General features: G+C 39.4%; 1 protein-coding gene and 1 long non-coding RNA gene across 6 annotated transcripts in view; one reads left to right on the forward strand and one right to left on the reverse strand.

Moving 5' to 3' along the window:
* LOC125485773 overlaps positions 1-14652 on the forward strand; it is an 86129-nt gene that overhangs the window by 41889 nt on the left and 29588 nt on the right. The window lies entirely within an intron of this gene.
* Positions 5114-14652, reverse strand: part of nedd1 (NEDD1 gamma-tubulin ring complex targeting factor) — a 44807-nt gene continuing 35268 nt past the window's right edge. For 3 of the 5 annotated variants that reach the window (XM_020529271.2, XM_048610303.1, XM_048610302.1), the window contains exons 14-16: positions 8563-8710; positions 8227-8293; positions 5186-6288 (exon numbers count right to left, since the gene is read on the reverse strand). In XM_020529271.2, coding sequence (XP_020384860.1) covers positions 6184-6288; positions 8227-8293; positions 8563-8710 — 320 coding nt within the window. In that variant the 3' untranslated portion in view covers positions 5186-6183. The other 2 variants (XM_048610301.1, XM_048610304.1) reach the window with 2 other exon arrangements.

Below are 14652 nucleotides of genomic sequence, written 5' to 3' on the forward strand. Positions count from 1 at the left end.
AATGGTATCAATGTGGATTTCACAAGTTTCAAAATCTCCCCTCCCCCTACCGCATCCCAAAACCAGTCCAGCTCGTCCCTGCCTCCCTAACCTGTTCTTCCTCCCACCTATCCCCTCCTCCCACCTCAAGCCGCACCTCCATCTCCTACCGACCAACCTCATCCCGCCCCCTTGACCTGTCCGTCCTCCCTGGACTGACCTATCCCCTTCCTAACTCCCTACCTACACTCACCTTTACTGGCTCCATCCCCGCCTCTTCGACCTGTTTGTTTCCTCTCCACCTATCCTCTCCTCTATCCCTCTTCTATCCGCCTCCCACTCTCTCCCTGTTTATTTCAAAACCCCCTTCCCCTCCCGCTTTTCTGATGAAGGGTCTAGGCCCGAAACGTCAGCCTCTCTGCTCCTATGATGCTGCTTGGCCTGCTGTGTTCATCCAGCCCTGCACCTTGTTGTCTCGGATTCTCCAGCATCTGCAGTTCCTACTATCTCTGATGTGTGGGTGTTGGGGTAAGGACATGGGAGAGCTCAAGCCCTAAAGTTATTGAATTCAATATTGAGTCTGGAAGGCTGTCGGGTCCACAAGTGGAAAATTAGGTGCGGAGGAAGAAATACTGGCAGGTGATATTAAGGAAAATTCAAAGATGTTTTATTTGGGCAAGAGAATAATCAATGAAAGAGTAGGGACCAAAGTGGCATTCAGTGTGTGGTGCTAGAAGATATAACTAAGGTGTTAAATGAGTAATTTACATCTGTATTCATTGTAGAGAAAGACAATATAGGTATAGAAATTAGGGAGGGGTCTGTGTCATACTTGCATGATAAGCATTGAGAGACTGGAGGTGGCCTTTGCAGGCTTGAAAGTGGATCAATCCCAGGGCCCCGATTAAATATACAAGGGCAGAGATTGCAGGGGCTCTCACATTAATTTTCAATTGCTCTCTGGCTGCAGTAGAATTGCCAGAGGACTGGAGAACAGCCAATGTGTGAGAAGGATGGGAGGGATAAATCACGAAACTGCAGGCCAGTGAATGTAACGTCAGCAGCGAGGGAACAATTGGAAAAATTTCAGAGGGACAGAATTAATCACCACCTGGAGAGGTAGCTTTGTCAGGGGAAGATTATGTCTAACAAATTTGATTGAATTTTCAAGGAGTGGGCTGACTAGGTGTGTAATTGAGTGTAATACAATTGATGTAGTCTGTGTGGACTTCAGTAAGGCTTTTGGCAAGGTATCACGTGGTTAAGAAGGTAAGAGCAGGGCAGTTTGACAGATTGGATCCAAAATTGAATCAGAGCTGGTAGGATCTGCACATGCTGCAGTCCCTGGACTGACCTATCCCCTCCCTAACTCCCCACCTACACTCACCTTTACTGGCCCCATCCCCGCCTCTTTGACCTGTTTGTTTCCTGTCCACCTATCCTCTCCTCTATCCATCTTCTATCCGCCTCCCACTCTCTCCCTATTTACTTCAGAACCCCTTTCCCCTCCCCCTTTTCTGAAGAAGGGTCTAGGCCCGAAACGTCAGCCTTCCTGCTCCTATGATGCTGCTTGGCCTGCTGTGTTCATCCAGCCCTGCACCTTGTTGTCTCGGATCCAAAATTGGCTCAGTGGAAGAAAGCAGACAGTGATTGTTAAAGGGTGTTTTTGTGACAGGAAGCTTGAGTCCAGTGATGTCATAGCATTTAATGCTGGGTGTCTTACTGCTTCTTGTGTACATTAATGATCAGTTTGCAAAAATTGGAGGAGAGAAGCTTTAGACTACAGGACGATATAAGCAGACTGGTCAGATGGGCTAAACAGTGGCAAATGGAATTTAATCCAGTTAAGTATGAGGTGATGTATCGTCGGGAGACTAACAAGGCAAGAGAATAGATGGTGAATGGTAGGACCTGAGGAAGTAGAGAGGATCTTGTGTGCATGTAGATGGATTCTTGAAGGTAGCAGGACAGGTAGTTAAGGAGGCATATGGGATACTTTTTTATTAGTCAAAGCATTGAATACAAGAGCAAGTGGGTCATGATGGAGCTGTATATATCGTTAATTAGAGCATAGCTTAAAAGCAATTCTGCTTGCCATGCTATAGGAAGGATGAAAGAAATTCACCAAGATGTTGCCAGTGAATCAGCAATGATGAGTTATTTTCTTTCGATTCCTTCTGATTCTTTGCTTGTGGATACACGGCTTCCTAGGCTTCCACTCATAGGTTGAGAATTCACCCTTTCAGTGTCTTCAAACATGGTTTTCCCTTTTAACAGGAGATAGAGAGCAGAATGCAAAGATGGGAGAGAGTAGCTAGTTACTAAGGATTTTCTTCTACTTCTTCATACAGAAGGGAGAGAAAGTGAGGTTGATGCTTTCTGTTTGCAGACTAGATGATTCTGGGTGCGTTGCCCACACACAAAGCTGTCCAGGAATTGTCAGGACATGGTTACTGTTGAGTTCACTGATGCCAAAACATCTGGTGCCGATTTGTTTGGAATTCTCCCTCAATATTCAAATAACACATATACAACTCACAAGATATTGCAGTAACTTGTTTTAGTAAACATCATCTGACAGTTTCCTTGGTCTAAAGCAGTACCTTTTCCCATTTCCAGTGCCCAGTCAAAAAATTAGGTCTCTACAGGGTAAATACAGAAACATAGAACATAGGAACAAGTATAGGCCATTCAGCCCTTTGGCCTGGTCTACCATTCGTTATGATCACAGCAAATCATTCAACTCAATAGCCTGTTCCGACAGTCCATTTGCAAGTTGATTTGTGCATAAGTCAGAACACAATGACAGACAAGATGATATAGACATTCATTAGTACAGGAAATGCTCTTGTATGTCAGAGATTTAAACTTACACTCCTGTATGTAGTGTCCAGGGTAGTGTAAGTTAGGCGGATTAAACATGGGAAATGCAGGGTTAGAGGGAAAGGGTCGGGGGATGGGTCTGTGTGGGATGTTCTTTGGTGGGGCGATATGGACTCGTTGGGCCAAATGGCCTGTTTCACACTTTCGGGATTTTATGACTAATTAATTAATTAAAACACCATTTTCCTTTCTCAAAACCAAGTTGACTCTGCCTGATTACATCATGATTTTCTAAGTATTCTTTTAAACTTCCTTAATATTGGATTCTATCATTTGCCTTGTGACAAATCTTAGGCTAAACTGAGCTATAGTTCTTGTCTTCCTCCTTTCTGGAATACAGCATTAACATTTGCAGATTTTTTTCCAAACCACTCAGACTTTTTCAGATCTAACAAATTTTTTGGAGGATCTCAATCAATGCATTTACTATGTCTACAAATGACCCAAGGATGCAGATTTGATGAAACTGTCATCCTTTGGCTCTTAATAGTTTTCCAAGTACCTTTCCCCTCGTGACCACAGTTGTTTAAAGTTTCTCCCAGTCTTTTACCTCTTGATTTTCCAAATATTGTTGGGATTTTTTGTTTCTTCTGCAGCAAAAATAGATATAAAATACCTGTTCAATAACTTGTCCTTTTCCTTTATTCTCAGTAATTCCCCGATTACATCCTTTAAAAGGATTGACAATCACTTTCCATTTTTTTTAAATACTTGTAGAAACTCTTTCTCCCCCAAATTTCGAGAGCCTTCCTTCATAAAATCATAATCATTGCGTGCCTTCGCTTCAATGTGATACTATCCTTAATCTATCTAGTCACCATCTTAGATAATGCATTCTTTACAATTTTTATTCCTTGACATATCTTTACTGAGTGTAATTATTTGTTTAAATGTCTGCAACTGCTTCTCTACTGTCCTAGATTTTAACCTACGTTGCTTATAACTATCTTAATTTATTTTTGACCCGCACTTTCACACACAAACTGAAAATGAAATTCTATCTTATAATCACTATTACTTACAGGCTCCCTTAGAATTGGAATCATTAAATAATTGTTACTTTGTAGATTACCAGGTCTAAAATAGCCTGCACACTAGTTGCCTCCAGAATGTCATTTAATATAGTCCTAAATGAACTCATATTTCAGTCTTTTGCCAGTATTCGTCAAATTTACATGCAGATTAGAATCACCCATGAGTATTGCACCACCTTTCTTACACAGTACATAATTTATTTCTGAATACTCAGTCCTGGAACGCAGCTGCTATAAGTGACATAGCTCTGCTATTTCTTAGTTCTACCTAAACTGGATTTTACATTTAATCCTTTAACTAATATCATGTCTCACCATTGCACTGTCAACCTTAATTAACAGAGCTACCCAAACATCTTTTCCTGTTTTTATGTCTTTCTGTTATGTCAAATAATCAGATTTGAGTTTTGAGCACTTTGCATTGTCTCTGAATTGGCTATCAGGATATACGTTTGCATTTGTGCTTTTAATCCATCTGATTTATTACAAAATCTGCATTTGGTAGAGCCTTTAATTCTGTGAAATCTGGGCTCTAATGTCTAGGCCAGTACTTACTCTCCACACCTAAATACCTTTGAAAAAAGCTAGTGAGCCGTTTCTTGAACGATTGCAGTCCTCGCAGAATATAGACACCCCTTAAGGGCTGTCGTAAAGAGACTTCAGTGACTTTGACCTAATGATCATGAAAGAATGGTGATGTAGCTCCAACTCGGGATGGAGTGTAGCTTAGAAGGGAACTTTCAGGTGCTGCAGTTCGCATGCATTTTCTGCCCTTTCCTTCTGGGAAGCAGAGTTTGAGAGTTTGAAAGATGCTGTTGAAGCAGCTTTGGTGAACTGCTGCAGTACATTTTATAGATGGTACAGACTGCATATCTGTGGTGAATTTTGAAGTGATGAATGGAGTGGTTTTTAAATTCATTTGTGGGATGTAGGCATCACTGACTGGCCAACATTTATTGCGTGTCCCTAGTTGCTGCCTTACTGAACCTGCTGCAGTCCATCTGCTGTGGGTTGACCCACAATGCCACTGGGGAGGGAATGTCAATCAAACAGATTGTTTTGTCCTGGATGGCATTGAGTTCTCAAGTTTCACCTATCTAAGCAAGAGGCATGCCTTCTACCACAGTCCAGCCTTATACAGTGCAGACAAGCATTGAGAAGACAGAAGGCAAGTTACACAATGCAACATTCAAAGCTACACATGACCACTAAAACCAAATTTCTTTTGTCAAAACATTTTAATGATTAATCATGTTAAAAAGGCTGCATTGCAGCAAGATAATGTTCCTTCATGAAGTAGCAAATATTTAAGTGCTTGACTACTTAAAAATACACACGATGCTTATTCATATATTTATTGCTTAACATGTTTAATATAGTATATTTTGCATCAAAAATATACTGCAATTTAATTCTTAATTCAAAATGAAATCCAAAAGGAATTCTTTTATAAAACAGATGTGCTAAAAATGTAAGGTTCAATATAAACAATTACTCAATTCTGGACAACTGCTGAATACCAGATCAAGCAAGGACAGTAAGGTCAAAACTACTGCTTACTGCTGACTGAGCAAATTATTCCAAAAATCCACCAGATTTGAAAAGGCACTTAAGGCCATTCTTTCAATAATGATGCAGTATTTTTACATTTAGTTTCACTTCTCCAGAGTCCTGATAATTCTGCCTAGACCAGAAATAGACATAAAATATACTGCTGTTACCTTGTTTTCGAAATACAGTACGTTGAAAACTCAAAAGATACCTCTGAAAAGCATTCCAAATTAAGGATCTGAACACATGTGGCCACTGACATTAGGTGACAAAAACATAAAATAGTAGGATCTAGAGTTTAAAAAACCTCACTTCAAACAGCTTCTATTTGGAGGACTGTAATTTTTGAGTGATATTTCCACTGGTTAACTTGAGAAATTCCAGTACCGTAGAATGCATGGCTATTCCAATCTATATTCTGATATATACTGAATTTCAATAGTGTCCTTTTTTATATATTTCCGGTGTACAGAAGTCCTTATTGAAGGAAGAGTAGCTAGATATCAGACTTCAACAGGTTTTCCTCAAAGTTCAGCTAATTATAGACCTCCACTAATTCTAACCATCTTAGGCAATGATATTAATTCACATTAGAACAAAGGCTGACTAATCTGAGGAACTGTCCTGTTTTATAAATCAAATAACAAGTTAATTATAAAACAATGTCCACCATCTGGGCTTTCCTTGTTGCAGAAAGCAGTGTTGCTTGCTGCAGTGCGGATTCAGAAATGCACTATTAAAATGTAGTTCGCAGTCTTTTATTCTCTTCTCGCAATCTCTCATTTTCCGCCACCAATGCTTCATTAATAGAATATCGTTCAAGTAAACTATGGATTTCATTCTGAAAGGACAATGCAATATTTCTTGAGTCAATTGACAAATTTACACAAGAATACCTTTGCAAGAAAAAACATAATAGACAAAATTATAAAGTGTAGTTCAAACAACTTGGATTCCCTCTAAAACTGAATCATTTATTATTCAATCATTACATTCTCCATTTCAGTTGTAGGCTTCTCATTTCCTATGTTCTAATATTTTGTCATGCCTGCCCAAAGTTCCTGATACTTTCATATTTCCGAAAGTTTCTTTGGAGGCAGCTCAACTTCACATTCAGTAAGATGAAAGAAAGTAGTGCTGGGGAACAGACACATGATTCAATTATTGTCATTCCATGACAATATCGGGCTCCCAACTCTGACATGACAGACAGCTGTTAGACCAAGGCTTTCTTTACTCAATCCTGAACTTAGAAAATACCCTACTCCATCACAAGCCCAAAGTTCCCTATTTCTTTACATCTCTCAAAACATCAACTCCTCACCAACATACAATCACTGACCCTAGACAGTGCCTTAACAAGTGACACTAACCACAGGGTGGGATATCAAACTCTCACCTAATCCAGCAGTCATGTGGCATGCTTACACACAATGGGAGGGTCACAGGTTAGAATTTGTGATCCGGAACCTACTTTTTTGACCCTTCCAAACCCATGGAGGGCAACCACACAATAATTTACCCCAAACAAGAAAACTATTTGACAGGCGGACTGTTCAGAATGTTAGCTTAGCAGAGATGATGGTCTGTTTTGTTTCTTTTTCCATTTTGTGGGTACTGTCTTTCATTTTCTAGCTGTGTAACTATATTTTAAGTCTTCTTTAGGTAAAGCAAAATGTTGCAAAGTGGATCATATTTTTCCTCAAACTAGAATGTATTTGCAAATTGTGTTTGGACTTTAGATGGAAAGAAAGCTAATTGTCAACAGGGGTAGACAGGCAAAATAAAACAAACAGCAATGGTCCTTTGATGAAATTCAAAGTAAAAACTCCACTCCTGCAGCACAATCTCAGTCACTCAATAAATCATTTTTATTTGCAACATCAAATTTAATTTTAATAAGGCTCCTCTGAAAAACACATAACAACCCAGTATTCATCAACTGAGTTCAACATTTCTGAAGTAAAGACAAAATGCTGCCAAATATAATCAGACAGACAGTATCTTCACGGAAAGCAACAAAGTTAATGTTTCAAGTCAAAAGTCTCTCATCAGAACTGAAAGAAGTTAGAGATGTAACAGCTTTTAATCAAGCACACGAGCAGGGAAAAAAAGGAAGAACAAGAAAAGAAACTGTCATGGCCAGAATTCCACATTGGTTTATGAAATCTGGTCTTTTGGACTAGGCATCCTTGGAAGTATATCCCAGTTGGATATAGGAAGGATACAGGGTGGGGGTGGTATAGGGTGGGATATAAGAATTGGGTTGATCTTCATGGTTATAGTATTGTTAAGTTGTAAAAAAGCAATACCATGGAAACTGGCTTAAATATTTTATCCTGCACCAGTACACATTAGGAATTTCTGCAAAAGATTCAATTCTTTCAGGCAATGCCTAACTAAAACACAAACAGCACTCATGTCTAATATTTCAACAACAAGCTGTTTAAATCAGACTAGCAGGATATTTGCATAGGTACACCATTTACCATTTTTTAACAAGGTAAAATGAGCTAATCTGGACTATTTCAAATTCAGAATGTGTTCTTCATGGTTCAACACAGGCACGCTGGAGATCACCTGCATGTTTCAAGTACTTCTGGAAATTTAATTTATGCTGGTCCACTGACAGCCCTATATTCCTCAGCACCTGCCTCAGGGAAATTCAGTCACTAGTACAGTCACCTCCAAGTGCACTTTGGTTCACTAACATAAACAATCTGGTCACAATGCTATTATGCTACTAATCAAGAACAGCAGTTCAGTTAGTGTTGAATACCTGTTGGATTTGGAATTGCTTGATCATCTCCAGCTGGAGGTTGATGATATCTCGATGCCATGCATCTCTGGATTAGATAAACAGAAACATCAGAATTTCAGTACCATAAACTCTCTGCATACTTTTATCAAGTTAAAACAGTTCTAGAGTGAAACAGAACATGGTGAACAACAACTAAATTAATGAGCTTCTTTATCACTTTTCCTTCTGAAACACTAGTTGTCAAATTTGTCACAATAAAGAAATTCATATTTATTTCCAGTTCCTTCTAGGCAACATAACTTTTCAATGGGCTTGTTATCTTGCTCAAGTTTCTTTAGTCTCAACATTACTTACTTGTAATCCTCCAAAGTTTCTTGTATCATGGTCCTAATTAGCTGTATTTGAATGGATGTTAATTGCTGTCCAATGCCATCACTTCCAAGAGCATCCACAATCTTATCAGACAGCTTCAAAATTCCTGCAGTAGGCATCATCTTTTCACCTGTAGAACAGGCACACATACAACCCCTGATTTCAACAGTTGACAATATTCTTATATATGATAGAACTTACTCTTTGTAGTGATGTGCTAAAACACTGGCAAGTGGAATACAGTATGTCCAAATTCTCAACGTTTTATTAAACAAAACACTGTAAAAGCTTTGTTTCTTGTCAGCCATATGAATTTCAGGTTGACCTTTTGGAAACAAAGAACAAAGAAAATTACAGGACAGGAACAGGGCCTTTGGCCCTCTCTATGTTCTAATTCTGCACTGACATGCTGTCCGTCACAACTAAAACCCCCTACCCTTCCGGGGACCTTATCCCTCTATTCCTGTCCAATTCATGTATTTGTCAAGGGGCCCTTTAAAAATCTCTATCAGAACTGTTTCCACTACCTCCCCTGGCAGCGAGTTCCAGGCACTCACCACCCTCTGTGTAAAAAAACTTACCTCGTACATCACCTTTAAACCTTGCCCCTCGCACCTTAAACCTATGGCACCTAGTAACTGACTCTTCCACCCTGGGAAAAAGCTTCTGAATGTCCACTCTGTCCATGTTCTTCATAATCTTGTAGACCTCTATCAGGTCGCCCCTGAACATTTGTCATTCCAGTGAGAACAACTCTAGTTTCTCCAACCTCTCCTCATTGCTAATGCCCTCCATACCAGGCAACAGCCTGGTAAATCTTTTCTGTAGCCTCTCCAAAGCCATCACATCCTTCGGATATAGTGTGGCGACCAGAAATGAACACAACGTTCCAAATGTGGCCTAACTAAGGTTCTATAAAGCTGCAATATTACCCGCCAATTTTTAAACTCAATTCCCTGACCTATGAATGCAAGCATGCTGTATGCCTTGCTGATTACCTTCTCCACCTGCGTTGCCACTTTCAGTGACCTGTGTACCTGTACACCCAGATCCCTCTGCCTATCAGTATTCTTAAGGGTTTTGCTATTTACTGTATATTTTCCATCTGGATTAGACCTTCCAAAATGCGTTACCTCACATCTGTCTGGATTAAACTCCATCTGTCATCTCTCTGCCCAAGTCACCAACCGATCTATATCCTGCTGTATCCTTTGATGGTCCTCATTGCTAACTGCAATTCCACCAACCTTTGTGTCATCGACAAACTTACTAATCAGATCAGTTACATTTTCTTCCAAATCATTTATATATATTACAAATATCAAAGGTCCCAAAGGTGATTCCTGAGGAACAGCACTCCATTCAGATTTGCACCCTTCCACTCTGTCTTCTATGATCAAGCCAGTTTTTTTATCCATCTTGCAAGCTCACCTCTGACCCCGTGCGACTTTACCTTCTGTATCAGCCTGCCATGAGGGACCTTATCAAAGGCCTTACTGAAGTCCATCCACTGCCCTACCCTCATCGATCATCTTCATCACTTCCTCAAAAAACTCAACCAAGTTAGTGAGACACGAACTCCCCTTCACAAAACCATGTTGTCTCTCACTAAAATGCCCACTTATTTCCAAGTAGGAGTAAATCCTGTCTCAAAGAATCCTCTTGAATAATTTCCCTATCACTGACGTAACGCTCACCAGTCTGTAAATAGCTGGATTATTCTTGCCACACTTCTTAAACAAAGGAGCAACATTGGCTATTCTCCAATCCTGTGGGACCTCCCGTGTAGCCTGTGAGGATACAAAGATGTCCCTCAAGGCCCCAGCAATTTCCTTCTTGCCACTCTCAGTATTCTGGGGTATATCCCATCAGGCCCTCGGGACTTATCTACCTTAATGTGTTTCAAGACCCCCAATACTTCCTCCCTTTTGATCTCAACATGACCCAAACTATCTACACGCCCTTCCCCAGACTCATCACCCACAAAGTCTTTCTCTATGGTGAATATTGACGCAAAGTACTCATTTAATATCTTGCTCATTTCCTTTGGCTCCACATATAAATTCCCTTCCCTGTCCTTGAGTGGGCCAACCCTCTCGCTCTTCATATATGTATAAAAAGCCTTGGGACTTTCCTTAATCCTGTAGGCCAATGACTTTTCATGACCCCTTTTAGCCTTCCTGACTCCTTGCTTAAGTTTCTTTCAACTGTCCTTGCATTCCGTCCTTTCTTCATGTGTTCCTAGCCTCCTAGCCTTGATAACCTCTTGTTTAATTAAGCTTCTTAGATGACCTAAATGAGAAAGGTGATGAGGCTGGTTCACTTGCTGTGTACATGGACTTGCAAAATTAAATCCCAAGGAACTGAAGGGACAGTGGCAGTGTGGATAGAAAACTGGATAAGGGACATATAGCAGAAACTGAGGATAAATGTTTGTTTCTCACACTGGAAGTCTGAGAGCACTGATGTCCTTGATGGAATAGTATCAAATTCATTTGCTCCTTTTGATGCATATTTACGATCTGGACTTGGGTAAATAAAGCATAATTTAAAAGTTTGCAGATCATAAAGCCTCAAATGCAGTAAACAGTGAGAAGGAAAGTAACAAATGTCAGGAAGACACTGGTGAAATGGGCAGGCAGGTGAAAGGTAAAAATTATATAGAGCAAACTTTTTATTAACCGGCACCTATGGGACCAGGAGCGTGCCTGTTGATCAAATATTCCTGACAATCAAGAGGTCCAAATAATCAATTTAAAACACAAACTAAGTAACTTAGGAGGCATACATATCACTGTTATACTTTATTTAAGCATAAATCACAAATTATAATGCAACTCTGCCTTAAGTAAAATTTACTGGCAGAGAGCCTTCTCACTTGTATTCTCAACTGACTACTCAGACATTGCGATAGATCGCAGTATTTGAGGAGAAATTGACTCAAAATTGAATCAACTGTTGATATTTCGTATGGCCCTTCGATTAAACAAGTATATTTACATTGAGGTAAATAAACTAAAAACTAAAGTAACTGTTTGCAGTATTTGAGGTATATAATTTTTGCCTGTTTATTGAGTGCTGGTTAAAACAAAGTTTGTTTTATGCTAATAATCAGAACGAAGAGAGTCAGTATAAATGCAATGGCATAATTTTAAATAGTCGTGCAAGAGAAGACAACTCCTAGAGCTATACGTATATACATTTGAAGATGGTCGAACAAGTTGAGATTTCTGTTGAAAAAGCATACTGTACCTTAGTTTTATTGGAGGCTAAGAGTACAGAAACGTTTGCAAAAGTATTGCTTAGACCCAGGCTGGAGTAGGGTGCTAAATTTGGGTGCAGCACTTCATGAAAACTGCATAGGCTGAGGCTTCTTTAACTGGTACCAGGGATGAGAAGCTGGGAAAAAGCAGAGATCTTCATAGAATAAATGTTGGAATGTAGAATAAATGTTGGAATGTACTGCATGAAAGGGTGGGAAAAAATTCAAGAGTAATTTTCAAAGGGGAATTGGATAAATGTTGAAGGGAAAAAAAAGTGTTTTGGGGCAGGCATAGGGCAGGTACTAACTAGCTTACGGAAGAGTCAGCACAGGCACACTGGGATTGAATAGCCTCTTTCTGTGCTCTATCATTCTATTTCAATACTTCTGGTTCTGGTTTCCTATTTAAAATATAAGCAAGCTGTCCATGACAGTGCAAAGACTAAGTAGTAGCAATTACACAATGGGATTCTTATAGAAGTCACCAAAGAGACCACTGCAATCAAAGGATACACTGATGAATGATGAGACTGCAGATTTCTGGCTCTGATATTTACACATTCCAGCATCTTTCTGTGAAATATGACACAAAGCCAAGAAAAACAGAGCAGATGTGAACTGTGTACTGAATGTCCTGGTTTTATTCAGAACCCTCTGTTCAGTGTTCCACTTTCTGGAATAGTCATACGAGAAGCTACTTTTCTCCTGATGAAACAATCTTGCCTGAACAGCAAATTAATGTCTTCGAATCTAAAAAACTACCGTCTGGCTGGAATTTGAATATTTTGCATGTCAGTTCTAAAATAAGAGATAGGCAATCCTTAGTTTCCCCTCTATGCTAAAAGAATATATTATCCCTCAATACAAAATAATATGATTGGTACGCTCTACCCTACCTTTTTTTTTGTTACACAAAATTGCAATAATTTCTGACTTTTCTACACACAGGAACAAGGTCATTAAATTAATTTTCCCAAGCACAAACTTTCCTGTGTTTTGGAGGTTAGTTTAGGGATCTTCTTTTATACCTACAACAGCATCTTGAACCTGACTCTATGTTCCGATTTCAATTTCTCTAGCCTTCCCATTATGTGACAGTGACATTTCCTCTGTTGGAGCCTCTCTTCAATAATACTTCAGAATCTAAGAGCAAAACTGCATGCTTTTAACATATATATATATGTTCCTGTGTTTGCAGATGATGTGCTGAAGGGACAGCAAGGAATAGGAAGGGGCTGAGAATTTTTTTTGGCTTAGGGTGTTGGAGCGAATCCAGACTTGACAATGCAGGGCCAAGAATGGAACCTATTGCTGGATTTACTCACCCATGATCAACCGTGCAAAAAGGCAATCCCAATGATCCGGAAAACGGAGAATAGGTTTTAAAGAAGATGCTATGGTTAATCATGTCAAAAGCTGCAAAGGGATAATGTACACCATTTTTACGACATCTAATTAATGATTTCTAAGGGTTGTTCCAAGGCTGAAAATCTAATTAGAAAGATTTAAGCTGAAGTACAGGAGGAAGTGGCACACATTGAGAGGCTACAATACATTCAAGGACTTGAAATGAAAGGAGGGTTGAATTTGGGGCAGAATAGGTAGAAAGGTTGTACAATTTTGAAGGAGGAGAATGATAGATTTGAAAGGAAGGCAAGTTGATCAGATGGGGTGTTAGGAAGAAGTGTTGCAATGGAAGCCTATTAAACAGGATAGGACTAGGCAACTAAAAGAGAAAATGCGATAAAAAAACTATTGGGAGCTGCAAGGCAAAAATAAAAATAAAGAATGGAATACATGTACCTTCAGAGAAAAAAGGTTCTTATCAAGAATCTAAATAATATTGCGCACTTTGATCACAGGAATATGCATAAACCGTTACTTCTGCTTTCAAAACTGAATTTTGGCACTACCCCAGTCTTAAATTTTTCTTCAGCTTGATCAATATTTTTAAGGAAAATCATTATGGCAGGTTTCCTTTCACATCCAGGTAGAGTTTCAGACAAAAATTTGGAATCTTGCTGATTAATTGCATGTTATTGTTTGAACATTTTGAATTCTAAAATTCAAGGTCCATGAGAGATATTATACTTAATTATGGAATTATTAAATCAAATGTTGGATTAATTAACAAGATGACGACATGAACTGATAGAAAATCTTCCTGTAGTTGCTGGAGTGGACTGAATTGCGCACTTGAATTAGAAAGAATCTTTCAAAGGCTATTCATTTCTTTTGTTTCAAAATACCACTGTAAAATACATGTTGCCTTATGTATTTATAATTTGCATCTATATGGTGAAGGAGAGACACTGGAGTATGTTGAGCACTTCCCACACCTTGGTAGCCACTCTTTCAAAAGGCTGCCTGCGGAGATCCGACATCACATCAGCTGGGACAGAAAAGCCTTCTACAAACTACAGCAGTCAGTGTAACAATAAAGGCTCTTCCTGTAAACAGAGGCCCGAGTAGTTGTCAGCACCACACTGTGGAACTGCTGTTAGAGCTGCATTCTGTATCAGCGACATATAAAAACACGACAAATTCCTCAGCAATGCCTCTACTGCATCCTCCATATTTCATTAGAAGGACAGTTGTGCAAACGCTAGTGCCCTTCTTGAAGCCAGCTCCACTTGGCTTCAGGTAAAACTCCTGCAAAATCAACATTGACAGATAGGGCACTGTGCCAGAGTGCTGAAAAGACTCTCCCCTGCCAGCAACTCTTTTCTCAACTCTCAAATGGTTAATATTCCAGGGGAGGACAAAAGAAATGTTACAATGACTCTGAAAATTTCCTTGAAGCACAGTGC

The sequence above is a fragment of the Rhincodon typus genome, chromosome 22, assembly GCF_021869965.1.
Source record: "Rhincodon typus isolate 14 chromosome 22, sRhiTyp1.1, whole genome shotgun sequence".
Taxonomy (NCBI): Eukaryota; Metazoa; Chordata; class Chondrichthyes; order Orectolobiformes; family Rhincodontidae; genus Rhincodon; species Rhincodon typus.